We start from the raw sequence: 23,198 nt of genomic DNA on the forward strand, positions 1-23,198 counted from the left end.
ATCCAACCGAACCAGCATCCAACCGAACCAGCATCCAAACATACCAGCATCCAACCGAACCAGCATCCAACCGAACCAGCATCCAACCGAACCAGCATCCAAACATACCAGCATCCAACCGAACCAGCATCCAACCGAACCAGCATCCAAACATACCAGCATCCAACCGAACCAGCATCCAAACATACCAGCATCCAACCGAACCAGCATCCAACCGAACCAGCATCCAACCGAACCAGCATCCAACCGAACCAGCATCCAACCGAACCAGCATCCAACCATACCAGCATCCAACCGAACCAGCATCCAACCATACCAGCATCCAACCGAACCAGCATCCAAACATACCAGCATCCAACCGAACCAGCATCCAACCATACCAGCATCCAACCGAACCAGCATCCAACCATACCAGCATCCAACCGAACCAGCATCCAACCATACCAGCATCCAACCGAACCAGCATCCAAACATACCAGCATCCAACCGAACCAGCGTCCAACCATACCAGCATCCAACCGAACCAGCATCCAACCAAACCAGCATCCAACCAAACCAGCATCCAACCGAACCAGCATCCAACCGAACCAGCATCCAAACATACCAGCATCCAACCGAACCAGCATCCAAACATACCAGTATCCAACCGAACCAGCATCCAACCGAACCAGCGTCCAACCGAACCAGCATCCAACCATACCAGCATCCAATCGAACCAGCATCCAACCGAACCAGCATCCAAACATACCAGCATCCAATCGAACCAGCATCCAACCGAACCAGCATCCAACCGAACCAGCATCCAACCGAACCAGCATCCAACCGAACCAGCGTCCAACCGAACCAGCATCCAACCATACCAGCATCCAATCGAACCAGCATCCAACCGAACCAGCATCCAAACATACCAGCATCCAATCGAACCAGCATCCAACCGAACCAGCATCCAACCGAACCAGCATCCAATCGAACCAGCATCCAACCGAACCAGCATCCAAACATACCAGCATCCAATCGAACCAGCATCCAACCATACCAGCATCCAACCGAACCAGCATCCAACCATACCAGCATCCAACCGAACCAGCATCCAAACATACCAGCATCCAACCGAACCAGCGTCCAACCATACCAGCATCCAACCAAACCAGCATCCAACCGAACCAGCATCCAAACATACCAGCATCCAACCGAACCAGCATCCAACCATACCAGCATCCAATCGAACCAGCATCCAACCATACCAGCATCCAACCGAACCAGCATCCAAACATACCAGCATCCAACCGAACCAGCATCCAAACATACCAGCGTCCAACCGAACCAGCATCCAACCATACCAGCATCCAATCGAACCAGCATCCAACCGAACCAGCATCCAACCGAACCAGCATCCAAACATACCAGCATCCAATCGAACCAGCATCCAACCGAACCAGCATCCAACCGAACCAGCATCCAATCGAACCAGCATCCAACCGAACCAGCATCCAACCGAACCAGCATCCAACCGAACCAGCATCCAACCGAACCAGCATTCAAACATACCAGCATCCAACCGAACCAGCATTCAAACATACCAGCATCCAACCGAACCAGCGTCCAACCGAACCAGCATCCAACCGAACCAGCATTCAAACATACCAGCATCCAACCGAATCAGCATCCAAGCGAACCAGCATCCAACCGAACCAGCATCCAACCGAACCAGCATCCAACCGAACCAGCATCCAACCGAACCAGCATTCAAACATACCAGCATCCAACCATACCAGCATCCAACCGAACCAGCATCCAACCGAACCAGCATTCAACCAAACCAGCATCCAACCATACCAGCATCCAACCATACCAGCATCCAACCGAACCAGCATCCAACCATACCAGCATCCAACCGAACCAGCATCCAACCGAACCAGCATCCAACCGAACCAGCATCCAAACATACCAGCATCCAACCAAACCAGCATCCAATCGAACCAGCATCCAACCGAACCAGCATCCAATCGAACCAGCATCCAACCGAACCAGCATCCAAACATACCAGCATCCAACCGAACCAGCATCCAACCGAACCAGCATCCAAACATACCAGCATCCAACCATACCAGCATCCAACCGAACCAGCATCCAACCGAACCAGCATCCAATCGAACCAGCATCCAACCGAACCAGCGTCCAACCGAACCAGCATCCAACTGAATCAGCATCCAAACATACCAGCATCCAACCGAACCAGCGTCCAACCGAACCAGCATCCAACCGAACCAGCATCCAAACATACCAGCATCCAACCGAACCAGCATCCAACCGAACCAGCATCCAACCATACCAGCATCCAACCGAACCAGCGTCCAACCGAACCAGCATCCAACCGAATCAGCATCCAAACATACCAGCATCCAACCGAACCAGCGTCCAACCGAACCAGCATCCAACCGAACCAGCATCCAACCGAACCAGCATTCAAACATACCAGCATCCAACCGAACCAGCATCCAACCGAACCAGCATCCAAACATACCAGCATCCAACCGAACCAGCGTCCAACTGAACCAGCATCCAACCATACCAGCATCCAACCGAACCAGCATCCAACCGAACCAGCATCCAACCGAACCAGCATCCAAACATACCAGCATCCAACCGAACCAGCGTCCAACTGAACCAGCATCCAACCATACCAGCATCCAACCGAACCAGCATCCAACCGAACCAGCATCCAACCGAACCAGCATCCAAACATACCAGCATCCAACCGAACCAGCGTCCAACTGAACCAGCATCCAACCATACCAGCATCCAACTGTCTCCAGGTCCAGTGAGAAAGAGCCACTGGACCAGCTGGTTCTGTTCTGACCCAGCAGCAGAACTGGGCTGGTTCTAATCTCCCCTCAGATCCAGACGGATTTGGAACATTTTAATTCATGTCAAATACACAGGATTATGCACACACACACGCACACACACACACACACACACACGCACACACACACACAGACAGGAGGGTGATAAGTGTGTCAGATGGCGTAGCCTCAGCCAGCCGGAGAGTGGGCGTGGCCTCAGCCAGTCGGAAAGTGGGCGTGGCCTCAGCCAGTCGGAGAATGGGCGTGGCCTCAGCCAGGTGGAGAGTGGGCGTGGCCTCAGCCAGGTATATGCTGGAGCAGCAGCTGGAAGAGGCAGATGGTTTCTGAGCGATGGGTCTCTACCAGCTGATCGGTGCGTCGGTTCTGCTGACTCTGATGACTCCAGGTAGGAACCTGCTGACCTTTATCACCTGCAGGGTCAAAGGTCAAACTTATTCAGATATGAAACACAGAGATGTTCAGGGTGAATCAGATCTTTATTTTTTTGTTTATTTATATTACAGAAGCTAAAAAAAATTGCTGTGATTATTTTGACTTTAAAGTGTTTATATTAAAGTTAATATCAGGTCTAATTTGGGCTGCATCTGGTTATTAGGAGGGAAATTATGATCTGAAGAAAGAAAATAAGGTTAGATCTTCAAAATCCAAACATGGTGAGGTTAATATCAGGTCCAAACTCTCATGTTGAAAATAATTACATATAAAGATGCAACGAAGGGAAACTAAATACATGAGATTAATGACTAATAGTTGATACTCTATAAGATTCATTCCTCTGCAGGTTTTATTCTTGATCTCTGGACAGAAACAAACTTGAAAGCTGTTTTCTTGCTGGTGAGTTTAGATTTGATCATAACAGTTAAATAATGGCATCATAAAAAACAATTCAGACAGTAATAGAAAGGAGAAAATCTTCAGAGAAACTAGTGAAAAAATATAGATGAAAATGTAATTTCACGGCTTCATTAATCGAATAATCAAAGTTGGAGAAGCGGCTAAACCTCAAACCCAGATCCTTCAGATCAAACCAAACCGTCTGAAATGCTCAGCTGCATGGAGATAGAAATATAGAAATAGAAACGTCCTTTGCTTTTTCCAACCATGGGGAATTTCTGTGCGACTCACAAACAGATAAAGGTTCTAGTGAGATGAATGAACAGGGAGATCCAGATGCCAACAGTTACGTATTTTAAAGACTGAAATTTAAAATCTGGTTGGGAACCAGAGCTCGATTGGGCCACAGTTTACTGGTCCCATTCTGGTTCCAGTCCCCGAAGAATAACCCTTCAATCCAGAGTTTCTCTCTCCACGTCTTCCTGGTTCCAGCACCAAAACAGATTCTCTTGCTCTCAGACAATCTGCTGCTGTTGGATCATTATTATTTACACAATAATGATCCAACGAGAATGGAGTTTTGCTCCGTTTCTGTTATTACATTTACATGAAGACGTTCTAATTACAATCTTTGTTCACACAGTAACAGTACATCGGAAAGGTGTAATGCTCTCGCCGCGCCACTAGTTGGTGCTAGGTTCTTTGAAACTACTGTAAGTGCGCATGTGTTTAAAAAAAAAAAGTTCTACTTGAAGGCACGTGGATTCGTGTTCCCCCAGATATTGGCGCAGATGGAAAAAATAACTTCGCTGAAACACGTTGTTTGAGTTTTCATGGTGTCTGTAGTTCTCTAGAGAAGAGCTGAACAAGCAGGTGTGTATTTTACCACCTGGGCGGTGAGGAGCGGTAAAGAGACACTGAGGGAACAAACCGTATCTGATGGGGGAACATTAATTGTAGTAACACCAGCATTGTCAGTAGTTTCTTCTTCTTCTGTGGATTGTAGAAAGCAGCCGTGTTTTGCGTCATGCTATGCATGAGCTAGAGATTCCCTGGAAGAAAAGATCCATTTACTCCGTTTACAAGACAACGGTACCGGTACGTTTCAGAACCATGGCACTCTGGAACCCGTTTTCAATCTGTGCCGTTTCAGAGGAAACTTTCGGTGGTTTCATGTAAATGTACAGAACACACCCAACAAAACTTCCATTTTCACCAGAAACTGTCGCGTCAACAGGGCCTTAGAATTAGAACAAACTTAGAATCCAGAAAAATAATTCCAGAACAGGAACATTTAGTTTTTATTATTACTTAGAAACTGAGGAGTACTCATTACTTTTACAAATTTAGGGTGTACAGAGAATACTGACTTCTACTTATCTAGCATCCCAGAACAGAAGCACCAACAATCTTTAGACCAGGGGTATAAAACTCCAGGCCTGTAGGGGCGCTGTCCTGCAGGTTTTAGATGTGCCACAGGTACAAAACACTGGAATGAAACGGCTTCTTGACCTCCTCCTGGTGTGGATCAGTTCTCCAGAGCCTTAATGACCTGATTATTCTGTTCAGGTGCTGCAGCAGAGGCTCGTCTACAAGTTTCAGGACAGCGGGCCTCCAGGACTGGAGTTTGACACCTGTGCTTTAGATCAACATTAGATTATTTTTCTTCTTCTGCTCTTTCCTTTGGTTTGTTATTTTGTTTGTACACTGCTAAAAAAAATAAAGGGAACACTCAAATAACACATCCTAGATCTGAATGAAAGAAATATTCTCATTGAATACTTTGTTCTGTACAAAGTTGAATGTGCTGACAACAAAATCACACAAAAATCATCAATGGAAATCAAATGTATTAACCAATGGAGGCCTGGATTTGGAGCCACACACAAAATTAAAGTGAAATAACACTACACGCTGATCCAACTTTAATGTAATGTCCTTAAAACAAGTCAAAATGAGGCTCAGTATTGTGTGTGGCCTCCACGTGCCTGTATGACCTCCCTACAACGCCTGGGCATGCTCCTGATGAGGTGGCGGATGGTCTCCTGAGGGATCTCCTCCCAGACCTGGACTAAAGCATCCGCCAACTCCTGGACAGTCTGTGGTGCAACGTGACGTTGGTGGATGGAGCGAGACATGATGTCCCAGATGTGCTCAATCGGATTCAGGTCTGGGGAACGGGCTGGCCAGTCCATAGCTTCAATGCCTTCATCTTGCAGGAACTGCTGACACACTCCAGCCACATGAGGTCTAGCATTGTCCTGCATTAGGAGGAACCCAGGGCCAACCGCACCAGCATATGGTCTCACAAGGGGTCTGAGGATCTCATCTCGGTACCTAATGGCAGTCAGGCTACCTCTGGTGAGCACATGGAGGGTTGTGCGGCCCTCCAAAGAAATGCCACCCCACACCATTACTGACCCACTGCCAAACCGGTCATGCTGAAGGATGTTGCAGGCAGCAGACCGCTCTCCACGGCGTCTCCAGACTCTGTCACATCTGTCACATGTGCTCAGTGTGAACCTGCTTTCATCTGTGAAGAGCACAAGGCGCCAGTGGCGAATTTGCCAATCCTGGTGTTCTCTGGCAAATGCCAAGCGTCCTGCACGGTGTTGGGCTGTGAGCACAACCCTCCTGGTAGCGCCTCCAGCCTCTGGACACTACGCTGACAGACACAGCAAACCTTCTTGCCACAGCTCGCATTGATGTGCCATCCTGGATGAGCTGCACTACCTGAGCCACTTGTGTGGGTTGTGGAGTCTGTCTCATGCTACCACGAGTGTGAAAGCACCACCAACATTCAAAACTGACCAAAACATCAGCCAGACAGCATAGGTACTGAGATGTGGTCTGTGGTCCCAACTGCAGAACCACTCCTTTATTGAGTGTGTCTTGCTAATAGCCAATAATTTCCACCTGTTGTCTATTCCATTTGCACAACAGCAGGTGAAATTGATTGTCAATCAGTGTTGCTTCCTAAGTGGACAGTTTGATTTCACAGAAGTTTGATTTACTTGGAGTTATATTGTGTTGTTTAAGTGTTCCCTTTATTTTTTTGAGCAGTGTATTTCCTTTTAATTCCTGTAAAGCTCTTCGTATTGCCTTGTTGCTGAAAATGTGCTATAGAAACAAAAAGACCTTTAGCAGAGACTCTCCACAGGGCCGGTGGGCGGGCGGGCGAGGACTAAACAGACGGCTGATTAAACTCTGAGGTACAAACTGCTAAGGATCAGAATGAACTGAAACCTTAGCCAGAGGTCGGAGGTTAAACCAGCTAGCACTGCGTTCACAGTCGCTGTTTCTGGACGCCGACAGTGTTAGGAACACTCACCGTGTTTCTAACGTCATTTGACTCCAGAGACTCCTGGATGAGAAAAACATTTATAAATACAGACTCTACTTCTAGTTTTTATTCTGTTTACTCAACACAGAGTTCTGGCTTTTAGACTGAAGGCTTTGTGTGGAGGGAGTGGTTTGTTTGTCCAGACAGTCAGTGAATGCATCTCTATTATAAAGCCACTCACTGATTCTAACAAAAGACACAAACAGTCATTTGTACGTTATGTTCACTGTCTGTCATCAGGGTCAGAGACTGAAAGTATGCTGGAAAATGTGTGTTTACATTTCTTTGAGACGAAGCAGCCAAACCGGTCTGAGACGCTGCGCTCCACTCCTCTGGTACTGTGTCAGTGTGTCCCAGGAGAACAGCAGCGCCCCCTGCCTCCGACTACCAGCAGGTTCAGGTGCTCTGATGGAAAAAACTCAAACTGGAAAAACTGGTCTAGAGGGTGAAAGGAACAGAAAATATTCCCATTTACTTTCATTATTAACTTTGGGTGGATTTTAGGTCTGCACAAAGATGCTAGTGGTGTTGCCATAGCAACATGATGAGCAAATCTTGTGAGGATTTGGGTTTTCTGTGTTTATTTAGTTCCTGTGCTGTCCCGGCTGCCCCTTGATTGTTCCCAGCTGTCCCTCGTTTTCCCCTGATTACCTTCCCTGTGTATTTATACCCACCTGTGTCTCCTGCTCCCTGTCGGGTTCTTGTTGTGCGTCTACATCCTGTCCCAGATGTCAGTAGTCCTGTGTTTTCGCAGCACTACCTGTGTGTCTGAGTAACTAGCCTCATTGTTCACCTGGATTTCTGTACTCACCTGTGATCGTCATTAAAACAATTATTTCTTCAACATAACCTGGGTCCACTGTGTCATCCTCACCACCACCAGCAAACAATTGATGACAAATCTATTCCAGTGTGTTTTCAAGTCTGTGGGGTCTCTGGACTCAGACAGTGAGTGTTTCCAGGTATTTGGAAAAAACTTCATTTATAAACTCACATCTGGCCACAGCTGCTGTTCTGATAACGAAACGTTCCTAATGAGAACATCTTCATGACCTACAACATGGCTGAGCTCTATTGGACGCTTCTGATTGGTTAATCCACAACATGCTTCTGTTTTAAAGCAGCTCCTAAAGCGCATTGCTTCCAGTGACATCATAGAAAGGAATCAGCCCAGATATCAGAACCTGTTGGTTCATTCCTGGTCCAGACACCAGAAGGTTCTATCAACGACATGATGGGAACGTCCAGCCATCACGGCTCTGCAGGGAATGGACCTCAGAACCAGAGCTCTACCTCTAATAGTTTGTTTCCTGTTTTTCAGAGTCGGAGTCACAACTCTCTGGTAAGTAAATCTGATTATGTTTTTCATATTGGGATGTTTTAGTCAGGCCCTGAATGCAAAGTAGATCCAGCTAAAAGCATTCACATGACAGGAGGTGAGATGTAGGAATGTAGATGTCCATGTGTCCTCAGATTGTGGTCAACCAAAACTAAACACCAGGATCGTTGGAGGAGCGGTGGCTCCTGAAGGGTCGTGGCCCTGGCAGGTCAGTCTACAGACCTCGTCTCACTTCTGTGGAGGATCTCTGATCAACAGCGAATGGGTGCTGACTGCAGCTCACTGCATTATCAGGTGAGCACAGAAGGCAAAACGGTTGATTAGTTTGATGGATGAGAGATCTGACAACCAGTGGATCAAGTTTAAGTGGATTAACTCAAAGCTTCAGGAAGGTTTACAGTCTTCTGTGTTTGTCTCTTCTGGCAATTCTTCCAGCAACATAGGTTCGGCAAAACTGGTTCTGGGTCTTCAGAGTCTGACAGGAACCAATCCAAACAAAGTCACCCGGACAGTAGCACTGGTTATCCGTCACCCTGGTTTCAGCATTTCTACTCAGGACAACGACATCGCCCTGATAAAGCTCTCCTCAGCCGTAACGTTCAACAGCTACATCTCGCCGGTCTGCCTGGCGGCGGCGAACAGCACCTTCTACAGCGGCGTCGACTCCTGGGTCACCGGCTGGGGCAACATTGGATCTGGTGGTAGGTCTCACTACAGAACAGAGCTACTCTGTTCAACTTATGCCTAAGCTGGAGGATATTGTAAAACAATCAGATGCACCATGACAGAACAAGCAGAAAGAGAGCTGGCTGAATCCTGTAGAGCAGATTTCAAATCAATATTTGTCAAAACATTAGAAGGTGCCGTGTCCCTCCTTTTTTACAGCTTTATCTTAATATCTGAGTAAAACTCTTGACTTTTCCAACACTCAGCAAAAAATGTAACAGTGGTGATCTTAACTGACCTGAAACAGGAAACATTTAGAGTGATTTATTGTCACACAGATGGAAATAATAGTTTCTAAAGTCTTTGTAAACAGTGATGGTCACTTCATAGTACCAGTGTCCCTGACAGTGGTGGGCTGTCAGGGCCAGCATGGCCTTCTCTGCTAGCCCTAGAAAATTGAAAAGAGAAACTGTAAAATGTTTTAATCATACTTAATTTTATCTATAATTTAATTTTTATTCTGCAAAACTAGCTGCTTATTAGTATTATTGAGGTTTCACTTTAATTTCCTACTTTAAAAAGTGCCTTAAACGCATCTGGCGAGCAGCTCCGCCTCAGGACCTGCTGTACTAATCCAGCTATTCTTTGGTCAGAAACGCCGAGCAACAGGCCACAGTTGGTATGACAGACAGAATGATCAGCCAATCAGAGCTGATGTCCAGTGACGGTCCGCCTGGCTGTCAGTTTTTTTTATTTTTATTTTATTATCATCTTACACAACAAACTTGGTATCGGCATCAGATGAACACAAACCTGAAAAACTTGAAGAAGCCGAACCAGGTTGCTTCCACTTACAGAGAGGATGAAACAAAAAAACCCATCAGGGGTTTTCCATCAGTTTCAAATAGTTTATCATATTATCCAGATCTGCATCTTGTTCTCTGTCCATGAATTTTAGAGATAAGAAAAGGAGGCAGAGTTCCTTGTGAAAAGTGAGGAAAGATGGTTTGGCTTTAAGAAAACCACATTTGTGAATGAAAAACTTGATAATTATTACATTCAGTAGCCTTTCAAATTTCTTTTCTTTTCTCAGAGTCCCAAAAATGTTTCTGAGAAAATTCAGGTAAGTTTGGAGTTTTAGGGAAAAGCCAGTGATGAACATTATAACAGAAAACTTTGCAATAAACACATTAATAGAAAAGATGTTCAGTCGACTCGATGTCACAAAATAAACAAGTTTTATCATCAACAGCAAATCGAAGTCTAAAGGTTCCTTAGAGGGAAAAACACCTGAAAAGATTTTAAGTGGACTTCCTGTCGGGATCTGTTCCTTATCTGTGTTTATTTTGAGTTTCTCCCTGTTGTCCTGTCTCCCCTTGATTGTTTCCAGGTGTTTCTTGTCTCCTTGATTACCCTCTGTGTATTTAACCCCACCTGTGTTCTTTGTTCCTTGTCAGGTCCTCATCGTGTCTGTCTAGTTTCCAGTTGTCACCTGTTGTGATCATTGCTCTCTGCTTCTCTGTGTTCTGGACTTTTGGATTCTGGATTTGCATCTATTAAATCATCTACTTTATCGCTACCTGGGTTTGCTGCCTCTGCCTCACCACCACTCACACCACAAAACCTGACACTTCCTTGGGTTTTGGAGGAAGAGGAAGATTTAAGTAATTTGTTGTAATTTTAACTATTTGAACCTTTGAAAAGAAATGCGATATAAAATGTGGATTTGATACAAAAGGAAACAAAGTCCTAGTAAAGCATTCCCTAATTTTTGAGTTTTTTAGTTTATTGTCTGTGATATTGGGTCCATTAATCAGAAGTCCAGGTAGATCAGGGGTTCTGTAATCTCGGTTCTCATTAAAACATTTAGCTGTGCATAAAATATTTGGGGGAATAGCTCTAATAATGTTTTGAAATTCACTTTTATTAATTTGCAGGTTATATTTAACACTGAATCCCTCCATTATTTAATAAATGCATCACAGACCGAACACCTTGTTTTAGCCCATTATGTGCAAAGATGGATTTATTATTAATTTTTATGTAACAACAGTTCCTTAGGGAGTATTGTGTGGGCTATAGTTATGTTTATAGATTAATCTCCAATATAATAAAACTTGCTGGTGAAAGAAGGAAAGTTTAACAGGCAGTTTTTTAAGGTCAAAGTCACATCTAAGAAGAAAATTAACTCCACCCAGATTTGAAAATATTTTACTTGGAATATGGAACCATAATTCATTTTGATTTGTTAGAAATGACCGAAGCCAGTTTATTTTTAAAGTTCATGCTGTCAAATTCAATATCTTGCAGTTCTTCATCTTCAAACTGTTTGGTTAAATTATCTTTTCTGATGTAGTGAGTTTTCTGTTCCCAAAGGCTGTGATAGCAGAGATACACGGTGTCAAGAGTGTTCAACCTGTCAAGACCCCGCATGTGGTAATCCGCTGCCGGAGCGGTAGGAATATCAGGAACTAGTTCGAACTGAACTGAACAGAACTGAGAACCAATTGAATTATTATCTATTTGAACTGAATCAAACAGACTTTTCATTGAACTGAGTACCTGGATTTACATTTGGACCTGAACTTGAATTTAAAGTGCCATACTTTGATTTTCATATGTTATGTCTCTGAATGTGATTTGAGTAATTGTGGTCCACTGTGATTTAATTGTGTTTGAAGGTATTTCCCTACCTGTAAAAGAAAGGAAAATGAGTTAACTCAGGAGAAAAATAGAAATCTTAAAATAGGTGCAACCTAGGAAAAAGAGACCGGTCTAATTAACTCAAATTAGTCTGATTAAAATAACCTAACTAAAGAGCAAAAAGAGTGATATACATTCTTTTTTCCCCTTTTCCTCCCCATTTATATTTACATCATTATTAAGAATCTGCAGGCTATTTTTGGTTTCATGTATTGTATTTTATATGTGTGTTTTGCGTTCAGTAAATTGCCGGCCTTTTTCACTTAAAGCAGCGGTCTCTGGTGTTATTATTCTGGCTCCCCACTCCTTCGAGCCTGGAACTGGTCCAGTGGCGCAGTTAGTGGTGTGATACCGGTGCTACACTGAGCACAACAAGCTATTGCTTGTGCATTTTGTTAAACATTGATATATTGCATTGTTGCTTTACTTTGTATATTTTTATTTATTTGCATATTTCTGGATGCCTGTTCTTGGTGTGATGCATTGTCCTGCACAACGTGCGTGTTGTTCAGGTGTGACGTCTATTGAAGGCCCTGACTGAAACTCCACAGAATGGCACTGCCGGTGCCTTTAGGTTTACTTTTTCATGCTTCACGTTTAATAACCCTAATGTGAATGTGTGTCTCCTCAGTTTCTCTTCCATCTCCTCAAAACCTCATGGAGGTGAAGATACCGGTTGTGGGCAACAGACGGTGTAAATGTAGCGGTTATAAAACGACCGACATCACTGACAACATGATCTGTGCGGGATTACTGGAGGGAGGAAAGGACTCCTGTCAGGTGATTATCTTTGCTTGTTAGAATCTGGCTTCATCCAGCAGATCATCCAAAATGTTTCTCATTTTAAAGGGAGACTCAGGAGGTCCGATGGTCAGCAAACAAAATGGCCGCTGGATTCAGTCAGGAATTGTGAGTTTTGGCATTGGCTGTGCTCAGCCAAATTACCCAGGAGTCTATGCCAGAGTCTCCCAGTATGAGAGCTGGATCAAAGCCCAGATCGCCACCAACCAGCCGGGCTTCATGACCTACACATCAACCGGAACCAACAGCGACCTCAGCGTCTCCTGCACTGGCGTGCCACCAATTGTGTCCCCAACCACCACTACTACCACTACTACCACTCCCAGTACTACTACTACCACTACTACCACTCCCACTACTACTACTACTACTACTACTGCTACCACTACTCCTACCACTACAGCTAATACTACCACTACAACAAGCACTACAAAGCCAACAACAAAACCACTGACTACTACGGCCTCAGCAGCAATAAAACTCACAACAACCAACATCATCAAACCAACAACAAAAGCTACAAGTACCTCAGCACCGTCTCCTACAACGACCACAACAACCACATCCACACCCAGGCGTAAGTATTGATCACGCGTAGACTGGAAAGGTTTGTGTTCAACCTTAGACTTGGAGAAACTGAGTATGAACCCATTTGATGAACCCCAGAGTTTTATTGACTGTTTGACCGCTCCCTCTCCAGCTGTAGCCTGTGGCGAAGCCCCGTTAAACTCCGGTTCTCCGGATGGAAGTTTGTCATCAGAAGGCGAATGGCCGTGGATGGCGAGTTTGCAGAAGGGAGGAAAGCATGTCTGTGGAGGGACGCTGGTGTCTGAGGACAAGGTTCTGACCAATGCCATCTGCATTCCAGAGTGAGCTCCAGTTGAGGACACTGTTCAGCCTGATCTCACTAGTTGTACCATGATTTGGGGTCAATTGTGATTTATTCTTCACTATTTAAAAATTTGTTTGAAAACCTCAAATGTCAGCCTCTGTTGTAATGCCAACCCATTTTTCTATGAATAATTAGAGAAGTGCTTCTTGACCTGCTGTATTTCAGCAGTTCTTCATCTTGACTCCATTCTCTCCATCAGAGATTCTGATGGGTCTGAATACACCGTGGTGTTGGGTCGTCTGAAGCAGAACGGATCGAACCCTTCTGAACAGCCTGTTGCTGTGGGAAACGTCACTCGGAGCAACCTAACAGGTTCCAACATCGCATTGCTTCAGCTGTCAGATAAACCCAAACTGACCGACTACGTCCGGCCCATCTGCCTGGACAACGGAAGAACCTTCCCAGAGGGATCCACCTGCTGGGCTGCTGGCTGGAGCTCTGTGAATGGAGGAGGTGAATCAAACACACAGCAATGTTAACATCAACAGTCAGACATAAACATACGGTTGTTAAACTAAAGTTTCCTCTCTGCCATGTAGCTGATAAAGTTCTTCTGAAGTTCCAGACCGAAGTTTTAAGTTGTGGGATTGATTCAGGAAACAACACCTTCTGTACCGGAGTGTTTACACAGCAACAGGTGAAAAACTTCACATTAGTATTACACATGCAGATAAAACCTTTGAGCTCCGTTTGTTCACAAATACAAATGAGTAAACTATAATTATAACTTATTGCTTTTTAGGTTGGCCAATTAAACTACTCCCCTCTCCCAAATTAAATCAAACACAGAAGCTGTTAGAGGTGCTGATGTTTTTAGCAGCAAGAGGGGCCCTTAAGTCAGAAACTGCTCCAGGCCTCATGCAGGCTTTGACCGGCCCTGCAACATGAGTTAAATCTGCTGCACTGAGCAGAGATGAGCAACAAATGGAGATTTAATTTAATCCTGCTGATGTGGCTTTAGCAGCTCTAACATTTCTGTTGAGTTTTTAATAAGTCACAGAAACTGTTTTAGTTTCTCAGATCTCTGCGCTCATTAACTCTGTCTGACTAAGTGGACAAAGTATTTGATACGGTTTGATGCTTTGTGTAACCGGAAAAATAATAATAGAAATAAAAATAAAATAATATAAAACCAGAGTGAAAGCTCCTCACCGGCTGAACCTGCATGATGAGGTTAGCGCTGGTTCGATAACCGCTACAGGGAAGACAGCGCCACACGCTGGGCAGCGAGTTGAGATGGAAAAGCCCCACATCATTCTTTGTTCACAAAGATAAATCATTCTCACCTCTCCTCAACGCTCCTCTGAATTCACTACTACAAGTTATTCCTGCGGTTCATAGAGCTGCACAACCAGAGCTAACACGGCGGGTTTGAACTCTGACCTTGATGTAGAGTTCTCTAAAGAAACATGATTCCTCACAGGAGGTTGATGTAAATATCCATACAGGTCAGCCTGTGTCCAGTTTGAGTGGAAGGAGGAGCGCGACCCCTGCTGAGGTCAACTTAAAAGATCGAGCAGCCGCAGCGCGCTGTGATTGGTCCGCTCTGCTGCGCGCTGTGATTGGTCCGCTCTGCTGCGCGCTGTGATTGGTCAGCTCTGCTGCGCGCTGTGATTGGTCCGCTCTGCTGCGCGCTGTGATTGGTCCGCTCTGTAGCGCGCTGTGATTGGTCCGCTCTGCTGCGCGCTGTGATTGGTCAGCTCTGCTGCGCGCTGTGATTGGTCCGCTCTGCTGCGCGCTGTGATTGGTCCGCTCTGCAGCGCGCTGTGATTGGTCCGCTCTGCTGCGCGCTGTGATTGGTCCGCTCTGTAGCGCGCTGTGATTGGTCCGCTCTGCTGCGCGCTGTGATTGGTCAGCTCTGCTGCGCGCTGTGATTGGTCCGCTCTGCTGCGCGCTGTGATTGGTCCGCTCTGCTGCGCGCTGTGATTGGTCAGCTCTGCTGCGCGCTGTGATTGGTCAGCTCTGCTGCGCGCTGTGATTGGTCAGCTCTGCTGGATTTAAATAATAATCAATTATAAACTTCTTTTAGAAATAAATTTTCTCCACCAGTGAATCGCTCAGAGCAACAGAGACGCTTTCAATCCAGATAAAAAAATAAATAAATAAAAAAAACTTTTTTTTTTGGATTATTAATTTTTGGAAAAACAAAAATAAGCAATGTTTGGCCTGGTGGGGGGGCTAGTAAAGCATGGCGGGCCGCCAGGCTTATAATACACTGTGGGAAACCCTGATGTAAAGGTGTTTAATGACCTCTGACCTCTGCTATTTTCATTCAGGGTTATTCTGGCGACCCGCTCATGTGTCAGCAGGAAGGGTCTTGGTTCCAGGTGGTCGTGCTCTCGTCCGCTGAAATCTCTACCAGATATAAGCGCCAGGCTCCCTTCATGTCCTTCGAGAAACTGGACCGCTTCCAGAACTTTCTGATTCGCTCTCTGGGGTCGTTTCTGACTCCAGTCATCAGAAACGGCATCAACGGCACCAACAGCACCACTGCCGCTGCAACTGTCGCCATGACGACGAGCAGAGCGACCCAGAACCCCTTTGCCTCGGTGCTCTGCCTGCACCTGCTCCTCCTGGCGCCGTGCCTCCACCTCCTCTCATAGACGTCCACCTCCACCTTTACATGATGTGGCGCACAATCGAATGTAAGCTGCTGCTCAGGGGGCACCCAGTCTGGTTCTGGTTCTGGAGGAGCTCCATCAGCCTCTCCATCCTCAGGAAGACGTTGTTTTTGCTGAGTCATGTTTGGTTAGTTTGATGCAGCAGAACCTGCTAGCAGATGTCAGCCGGACTGAACTACCTCACTGCGCTGCGATGGACGTTTCCACCTGAAGCTACGACCTTCCTAATGTTTACATGAATGTTTGCACTGAAATGATTGTAAGAAGCGAGCTTCATCTGATCCAATCAACGGCTCTCTCATGCTTTGATTGCACTTTACTGTAAAACTGTATTCAGAAATAAATTTGTTTTTCTCTAAACTGTGAAGACGTGTTGCTTGCTGTTCCTGTGGTCGGTTTCGCCTGCTGAAGTAAAGGTGGTGCGACCTGAACGGACCTTCTCTTTATGACTCGCTCCAAGTTGCACGGCTTCTTCTAGTACAGGGACATCATACTGAGAGAGCAAAGCGTTTCCCACCTGAGCTGCAACTCCTCCAGAGCCACCAGGCTGCTTCTTTTATCGATGCTCCCGTCCTCCAACCTGTCAGGTCAGAGGTCAGCAACCTTCTCGTTCCTGCCCCTCTTCTGCATTAAAAGCTTTATAAACAAGGGAATTAAACAAAATTCAATGTTATGTTCAGATTTCCAAACAAATTAAGTTTTACCCTAACGCTTAAATTTGTTCAAGATTCGCAGCCCACCCAAAAGACGGAGCACACAGTGTGAAGCGTAAAAACATTCAATTATATTCAAAAACAAAGCATTGATGTATAAAAGCTGAACTGGTCAAACCAGCCCTTCTTTTTGCTTTCAGAATAAAACCTGTTTTTAGTCTGTTTCATAAAGGCCACAGTGAAGAGGCCAAAGGGCCACATGTGGCCCAGGAGCCACATGTTGGAGACCGCTGGTCCGGGTGGGAACAGCTAAAGCTTCTTTGCTTCTTTCTTACCGACCCGTCACAAACAATCAGTAACCAGATGAGCAACATAACAGACTGAGGACGACACGGCAAAGTCAGGGTGTGAAGACTTTAGCGGAGGAGGGTCCGAACCGGCCGGGTTCCTGGAACGGTTCCCACTGTCGCCGTCGCTTCATCTCAAAACCCAGAGAGTGGAGTGGCAGCACCATCTGGTGGTCAGACTGGCGCTGCGTCCAAACACAACGGCTCAGAAGACGGGTCGGAACCACAGATGGGTCGGGTCGGTTTTGTTCAGCAGAACTGGGCCGGCTCCATGTCGTTCCTCTGAGCGAGTCGGAACCGGTCCTCGGTTCTACTTGATCCGGATCTCGAAGCAGAGGCAGTTGCAGGAGTCACACTCTGGAGGCTGGCAGGTGCAGGCGCAGTCCATGCTGAAGCACTGAGGTCAGAGGTCAGAGGTCAGACTGACCACAGAGCACACTGGAGGCCCAGCTGTGGCCTCTGCATCCATCCATCATCCATCCATCATCCATCCATCATTCATCCATCATCCATCCGTCTCACCGGAGCGTTGGAACATGAGTCTGGCAGGAAGGCGCTGACGCCTGGCAGACGGCAGTCACACATCTCAGCGAGTCTGAAGCATTGGTCGCAGACGGAGACACTGGGACAGCAGGGACAGCTGGGACAAGGGGGACAGAAGTCCTGAGGGGACATCACACACAGAGAGCGGGGTAAGCATTTAGTCCCAGGGACACCTGGGGCCTCACCTTAAAGCGGCGTACGCACAAGAAATATTTTACACACAAGTCGGCATGTATAAAAATGAACTTTTCGTCAAAGTTTGGTAAATATACACAGACTTTTTCTCTGGCGTGAAAATGTGCTGCAGAAACACAAACTTTATCTGTGGACAATAAGAAACTACAACGAGTCAAAACTCACCTAAACACACTGAAACCTGACTACAGTGTTTATCGTGATTTTAATATTTTATTGTTTAAACGATTAAACTGAACCTAATTTATCCTCAGACAATAACCTAACACACACACACACACAGGATATATTTGGAGGTTTTTAAATTTATTATTTTTAGTTTTATGAGCTGACCTTATGTGTCCTGAAAGCACCTTTTAAATAAAATATATAATAATAATGATCATAAATACCTAGTCTGCTACGAACAAGGTCGTTGCCATGGTTACTGCTTCACGTGGCGGCAGATTTCCTGGTATTTATACTAATTAATATTAAGATGTTTTTATGGAGGCGACAGGCGGAGCAGCAGCTGCTCTGTTTCCCCTAAACCAGGATCTATAAAGGAACGGTGCGCACGCATTATATATATATATATATATGTGTGCCACACTTTTCTAAATTTTTCCGTAGGCCAAGTTTTAGTGTGAAAACTGCGCGCTGTTTTATACATGAGGCCCCTGGTGTCCAGGAGGGACAAGTGTCTAGTTAATGTCTGATCATTCTTCATTAGCGCTGCATCCTGAGTCACGTTCCTGATCAGACCAGCTGGATGGGTTCAGACCAACGGTTGCCATGGAAACACCAGGGGAGAGAAGTGCAGAAGACGCATGCCTGCCGCACTTTTCAGGCTTTTACTTGTGAAATTGTCGAAAACCAAAAATTATTTTCTGGTTCCTCAGATGAAAACCCAACAGAACCTTATGAAGCCGTTGGTTGTTCAGGGTGTGACTACTAAAGCAGGGCACCATCAGAACCAACCCTGATCTAACAGGTCATCAGAACCGACCTTGAGGCAGTAGCGGATCCACAGCCCGACCACCAGAACCATCATGTAGAGACTGACAGCGATCAGCATCACTGCAGGGAGAGGGAGGGCGAGGCCCCAGGGCGGCAGCACCTGCAGGGCGGCACCAAACACATCTGTTAGTATAGATCCAAAAATTCTAGATGCTCAGGTCTGCTCAGTCTAGATGTTTCTTTTCTAGATGCTGACCTGCATGCTGCGTCTGGAGCAGAACCTTCAACAGATTCCTGAGCCTGAAACAGCAATCACCGCCAGATCATCAATGTTTGGTTATTTATCACAATCGATGATGCATTCAGGGACAACATGTTTCCCCTGTTTTAGATGTTTTACCTTAAATTCAGAGAAATAACCCTTTAGTCTCCCAATCAGAGGCCAACTTCAACTCCAGACTCCGGAGTCTGTTAGCATGAAAAGCTAATCTAGAACCCTAAAAAGAACCGGACCTGGTCCACATGAACAGAACCGGAGGTACCGAACCTTTTCTGGAAACAATTTAGACTCACTGCTCAGTGAGTGAAACACTTCAAGTCTAACAGAAACCAAGTAAAGTCGCTTTTCCTCTTCCTCATCCTGAAATATCGAAGAAAAGCAGGAAGAGCGAAAACAAACGATCAATGGCGGCATCAGAAGCGTTACCATGGAGACCGATGGGTGCCTGCGAGGGACCGAAGAAGCGAGAGCGAAATTTCTTCTTCTTCTTCTTTTCTATTATGGCGGATCACAAGCAACTTTAAGGTGCATACCGCCACCTACTGTACATGAGTGTGTAGCAGCATTACTTCATATCTATTAAATTCTATTTTTTAATTTTGTATTCTTAAGATAAATAAACAATGCTTTCCTTAATTTGTGAATATCTGTTATGTTTCCTTCATTTCCTAATATACTTTTAAGATTCCATTCATACCCTATATTTCTAACTATTCTCTTTAATTCTTCCCTTTCGGGTTCATATGACTTACAGTTCATCAATATGTGTTCTACATTTTCTTTCTCTCCACATCTCTCACATTTATCATTATTTTTCCTCCCTATTGTATAAAGCATGTCATTTAAGTAGGTATGACCTACTCTTAATCTACTAATTATTATTTCTTCTCTTCTGTTTCTTTCATTAATGCTTCGAATTCGAACTGACTTTTGTACTTCATATAATCTTCCTTTCTTATCTTCATTCCACATTTTTTGCCATTTCTTTACTTTTAATAAGTGATTTCCCTTCCCCTTTCCCAAAAGGAATTGAAATTGTTATTTCCCCCTCTAAAACCCTTTTAGCTAATTTATCTGCCTTTTCATTGCCTTTTACTCCTTCATGTGCTGGCACCCAACAAAACCAAACATCAATGCCACCCCTATATAATCTAAATAAAATATGATGAATTTCTAATACTAAATCTTTTCTATCGTTTCCTTCTCCCTTAATACTTTCTACTACTGCTTTGGAATCTGTGCACACCACCACCCTGTCTGGTCGGACCTCCTCAACCCATTGCAAGCTTAATATAACTGCCACCATTTCTGCTGTAAAAACCGACAATTGATCTGATATTCTTTTAGAAATAAATTTTTTAAACTGATATATATATTCCTATTCCCACATATCTTTTTAAATTCTTAGAACCATCTGTATAAATTTTAAGATAATTGTTATATGTATTTCTTAAATAAATATCAGTCTTGATCCCTATTTCATTTAGCGAAATTTCCTTTTTGCCCTTTTACTTTAAACCAGAGGGGCCCAGACTGGGTCCTGGAGGCCCGGCATCCTGCACGTTTTAGTCTCTCCCTGGTTTAACGCACCTGGATCAAATGATGGCCAAAGAACATTGACCTGCTGAAAAGGTTGTTGGTACCAGGGAGAGAACTAAACCATGCAGGAAACCGGCCCTCCAGGGCCCACTGTGGGCCCCTCTACTTTACAGAAACAAGAGGGGGTTTTGAATGATTTGAATTTTAATGGGGCAATTTTTATTCATAGGTGCAAATATTCTAAAATGTAACCAAATTTTAAGTGTTGGAAACAATTTAATATGTGAGACTCCGTGAAGAAAAAGCAAGTTAAAGTAATTTGTCAGACAATTCATAAATCTAGCATTATTCCCCTTTAATTTACTTTGTTTTTCAAAGCATAAACTTGTAATAAATTTAGAAGGTCTGTAAAAAAAAAAAAAAAAAAAAGTGGTTTTGTTTAAACCTTTATTTGAAAGGAAACCAGATGCTGGTTCTGAACACGGCCAGACCAGAACCACCGTCTTAAAGCAGACTCTGCTCTCTGGAGTTAAACTGGGGTCAGGAGGTCAACAGGCTCCAGAACCAGAACCTTCTGCTAACAGTCCTGCCAGGATTGAATCCTATTTTTACAGCTGGAAAGAAACAGATTCAGTACACCAGTCTGGTTCTGGTGAGGCCCGTTTGTCAGGTACAGAACCAGTTTTCATCAGGTCTGAAAATGTTTAATATTTGATCTGTTTAATTGAAATTAACTTCAGTATTTTAACTGGGCCCAGAAAAGTTCTGATTAGATGAGAAAACTATTGAATTAAACCCAGATTGGATCTTCCTGGTTCTGATAAGTTACAGGAAGCATGTAGAGCAGATCGGGTTTTCCCTCCAGATTGATCAGAACCATCCACACAGAATCGGCTGTAAAAGCTTTATTGAAACCTTCCATCTCAGTCAGCATGGCTTTAATACTTCTGCATAAATTATTGCATTTGAGGACAAGAAGCTCATCCAGAAGCACATTTAGTCAAGATCGAACCGGAAAGCGGGTCAGCACCAGAACCGCTCCATCACAGTGAACCGGCTTGGATCGCTACAGCCAAACCATTTGCTGCAAACTAAAACCTTTTGGTCAATCAGACGGCTCTGACCCGACCCCCCCAGGACAACACTCCACCCAGCAAATGGAGACTCATCGTTTTATTGAAACACCTTAAAGTACAAAACAAAAACGTTACATGAAGCAGCGCCTCCTTGTGGCACCTAAAAGAAAAACCAGAGGGACATGGAAGGAGGAAGTGTGTGAGGGAGGGTCGTCACCACTCATCCCTGATGTGTGGAGCTGCAGCCGTGTGTCTTTGTGAGAGCAAGGCTGCCCCCTGGTGTCGTAGGGCGGTAGTGGAGGTACAGAGTCCCATGTTCTTCAGAGGTAATTCGCACGCTGGCTAAGAGTTGGTGGGGTCGCAGAGGAGGGAGGAGAGGGAGGAAGGGCAACAGCAGCACATAGAGGAGGGGGTCAGGGTTGCAGGGGTCGCGATGGCCGTCCAGGAGAGAGGGGGGTGGGGGGGCGCCGGCCGCGTCTAGAAGCCGTGGACTTTGAGCTGCTCCTCCTTGGCCAGATCAATCTGCAGAGAGAGAGAGCCATGAAGACCTGAGGCAAAATACCTCCACAGAGGGACTAACTACCTCAATCAGGAACTGGCAGATATTCTTGCGCTGATCTCCCTGAAGTTGGATCACTTCACCATACTCCGGATGCTCAATCACTGTCCCATTGCAGGCGAACTTCTGTTAACAGAAACAAGCTGCAGGTCAGCTCACTGCACCATCAGGGGAGAAACGGCTCCAGCTCAGGCTGCTCCAGATGTGCTGCCACATGTTACCTTCTTGAAGGCCTTGACTAGCTTCTTCTTGTCATAGTCGGCCGAGATGCCCTGGACAGTGGTGAGGGTCTTCCTGCCGTTCCTCTGCTGGATTCTTATGTGGATGTAGTCCTCAGTCCCGGCTGGGAGGCGGTCATCACCCTTAGTTGCATCAGCAAAGGGGTCTGAAAGAGCAAGACGATCAGAATCGGGTCTGGACCTGGTCCAACTTCCGGAACAATAACAGACATATCCGTTTTTATGAGAGGGATCATATTTCAAACTTACTCCGCAGAATCTATACATTTATATAATAACTGGCCCTATTCATTGACCGGGGGATCAGAGCGGTCCCGGTTAGGGAAGCTAACAGCCTCAGTAGCCGGGACCGTTAGCTTCTTTAGGCCCAGTAATGGCGGATGTTGGCCTGAAGGCCTCAATCCCCATAGAGAATAAAACCCGACAACAAAACGTTTTTAGAGTTCTACTCTTTAACAAACCGCTCATATCAACTTAATAAAGACAGAATTAAAAGAAACCGGTTCAAAAAACAACAAAATCCTCCCGCCCTTCCCCCACCTTCTGCGTCGACAGAAAAGCACTCACCAAAAGTTTGGAGGTTCTGGATAGCGGACATACGATAAGATTTGCTTTCCTTTCGGATAATAACTTGGTTCTAGGGCGGTTCGGCTGCTGACTGTCTCTTTTCTCTCCTGTTCTGCTTGTTTTAGTGGGTTCTGCTCGCTGGGACGCCCGGTCGGCTCGTTCTCACCAGCTCTCACAAAATGGAGACAAGAGCTG

General features: G+C 45.3%; 2 protein-coding genes across 3 annotated transcripts; one reads left to right on the forward strand and one right to left on the reverse strand.

The window, feature by feature from the left end:
• The first annotated feature begins 3,161 nt into the window (after positions 1–3,161).
• Positions 3,162–16,433, forward strand: LOC102228691 (transmembrane protease serine 9-like). Its single transcript, XM_023349528.1, has 10 exons — positions 3,162–3,252; positions 8,366–8,386; positions 8,518–8,677; positions 8,819–9,084; positions 12,384–12,532; positions 12,602–13,130; positions 13,254–13,422; positions 13,645–13,898; positions 13,985–14,082; positions 15,722–16,433. Exons 1-10 carry the CDS (start codon positions 3,198–3,200, stop codon positions 16,046–16,048), a joined length of 2,028 nt encoding a protein of 675 aa, XP_023205296.1. The 5' UTR covers positions 3,162–3,197; the 3' UTR covers positions 16,049–16,433.
• A 5,019-nt stretch (positions 16,434–21,452) lies between these two features.
• Positions 21,453–23,198, reverse strand: LOC102230088 (eukaryotic translation initiation factor 1b). 2 transcript variants are annotated; one of them, XM_023349530.1, is made up of 4 exons: positions 23,004–23,198; positions 22,419–22,582; positions 22,219–22,323; positions 21,453–22,160 (listed from the first exon to the last, which is right to left on the reverse strand). In XM_023349530.1, exons 1-4 carry the CDS (start codon positions 23,032–23,034, stop codon positions 22,116–22,118), a joined length of 345 nt encoding a protein of 114 aa, XP_023205298.1. In that variant the 5' UTR covers positions 23,035–23,198; the 3' UTR covers positions 21,453–22,115. The 2 variants fall into 2 exon arrangements, with proteins under 2 accessions (XP_023205298.1, XP_005816977.1); XM_005816920.2 differs by having other exon boundaries at positions 22,222–22,323; positions 23,004–23,196.

The sequence above is a fragment of the Xiphophorus maculatus genome, chromosome 16 (assembly GCF_002775205.1).
Source record: "Xiphophorus maculatus strain JP 163 A chromosome 16, X_maculatus-5.0-male, whole genome shotgun sequence".
Lineage (NCBI taxonomy): Eukaryota > Metazoa > Chordata > Actinopteri > Cyprinodontiformes > Poeciliidae > Xiphophorus > Xiphophorus maculatus.